Source organism: Sphaeroforma arctica, assembly GCF_001186125.1.
Source record: "Sphaeroforma arctica JP610 unplaced genomic scaffold supercont1.9681, whole genome shotgun sequence".
Classification (NCBI taxonomy): Eukaryota; class Ichthyosporea; order Ichthyophonida; genus Sphaeroforma; species Sphaeroforma arctica.
Genome location: NW_014030877.1, coordinates 1 through 993, shown reverse-complemented (window position 1 = coordinate 993; position 993 = coordinate 1). Strand labels below are relative to the sequence as shown.

The window sequence follows — 993 nt, the reverse complement described above, 5'->3', positions numbered from 1 at the left end:
CGTACATGAATATATACATATATACATTAAAGACACATACATCCACAGATAACAAACGATAATATATGCGTACATGAATATATATATATATATATATAAAAGACGCATACATTCACAGATAGATCACAAACGATAACAACTGCGTACAAACGCACAGACTTACATATCCACATACTGTTTTAAACCCCTAAACCCTAACACATACCGTTGGAATGACAGGCGCAGACACGTGGAACGATGCACCAGTCGTCTGATGAGTCGCAAAGCCAATGAACACCCGCCCTGTCGATGGACAAACCACACAACTCAATTAGGGTCCTATAAAATCTAAACCCTAAATCCTAGACCCTAAACTTTATATCCTAAAACCCTAAACCCTAAACCCGACAACCGAACCGTCCTACCTTTGTCTTTACCATTGTTAAGCACCTTATCGCTTTACTTTTGTCTCAGTACAGATTGACTATATACCACACATCCCACACAGCATATGTTGGCTCTCCCCTTTCTCACATTTACCTTTTATATCCCTTCTCCCATACAACACCCTACCCTAAACCCTAAAAAAACCCACAAAACCTAAACACCTCACCTTTGTCTCGGTACGGATTAAACTCGTCAAAGAAACTCGCGGCCTGTCTGTGACTGCCCGCAGCCGCCCCAGCGCCACCCGAGGCTCCCTTGTCTTTCTTCTTAGACCCAAACATATTAAACAACGAGCCAATCAGATCACTCGCCGCTGAAACAACGCCTTTTGATTGGGCGACCTCGAAGAGCGCCAGCGGAGCAGCCGCGCTGCGGCTGGCTGCGTACACAACCTGCACTTTGAGCTTAGACGGAGGATTCTTCTTTGTCACACGTGACATGTCGGCGATGAGCTTGCTTCCTGCATGTGCGCACACATATCCCGTACCAATGTCCAGCTCAATTGACGCCTCATCCGCCTGTTCCTGTGTGTATATATATATATATACAAAAATATAAATATATATA

The 993-nt window shown here is 44.1% G+C and overlaps 1 protein-coding gene across 1 annotated transcript; it reads right to left on the bottom strand.

Moving 5' to 3' along the window:
- Positions 1-592: 592 nt before the first annotated feature.
- Positions 593-866, bottom strand: SARC_17078 (hypothetical protein; the record flags this gene model as incomplete). The annotated part of the gene is made up of 1 exon (XM_014288821.1): positions 593-866. A coding segment is annotated over one exon (274 nt), but the record flags the coding sequence as incomplete, so codon positions are not given.
- Positions 867-993: the final 127 nt, after the last annotated feature.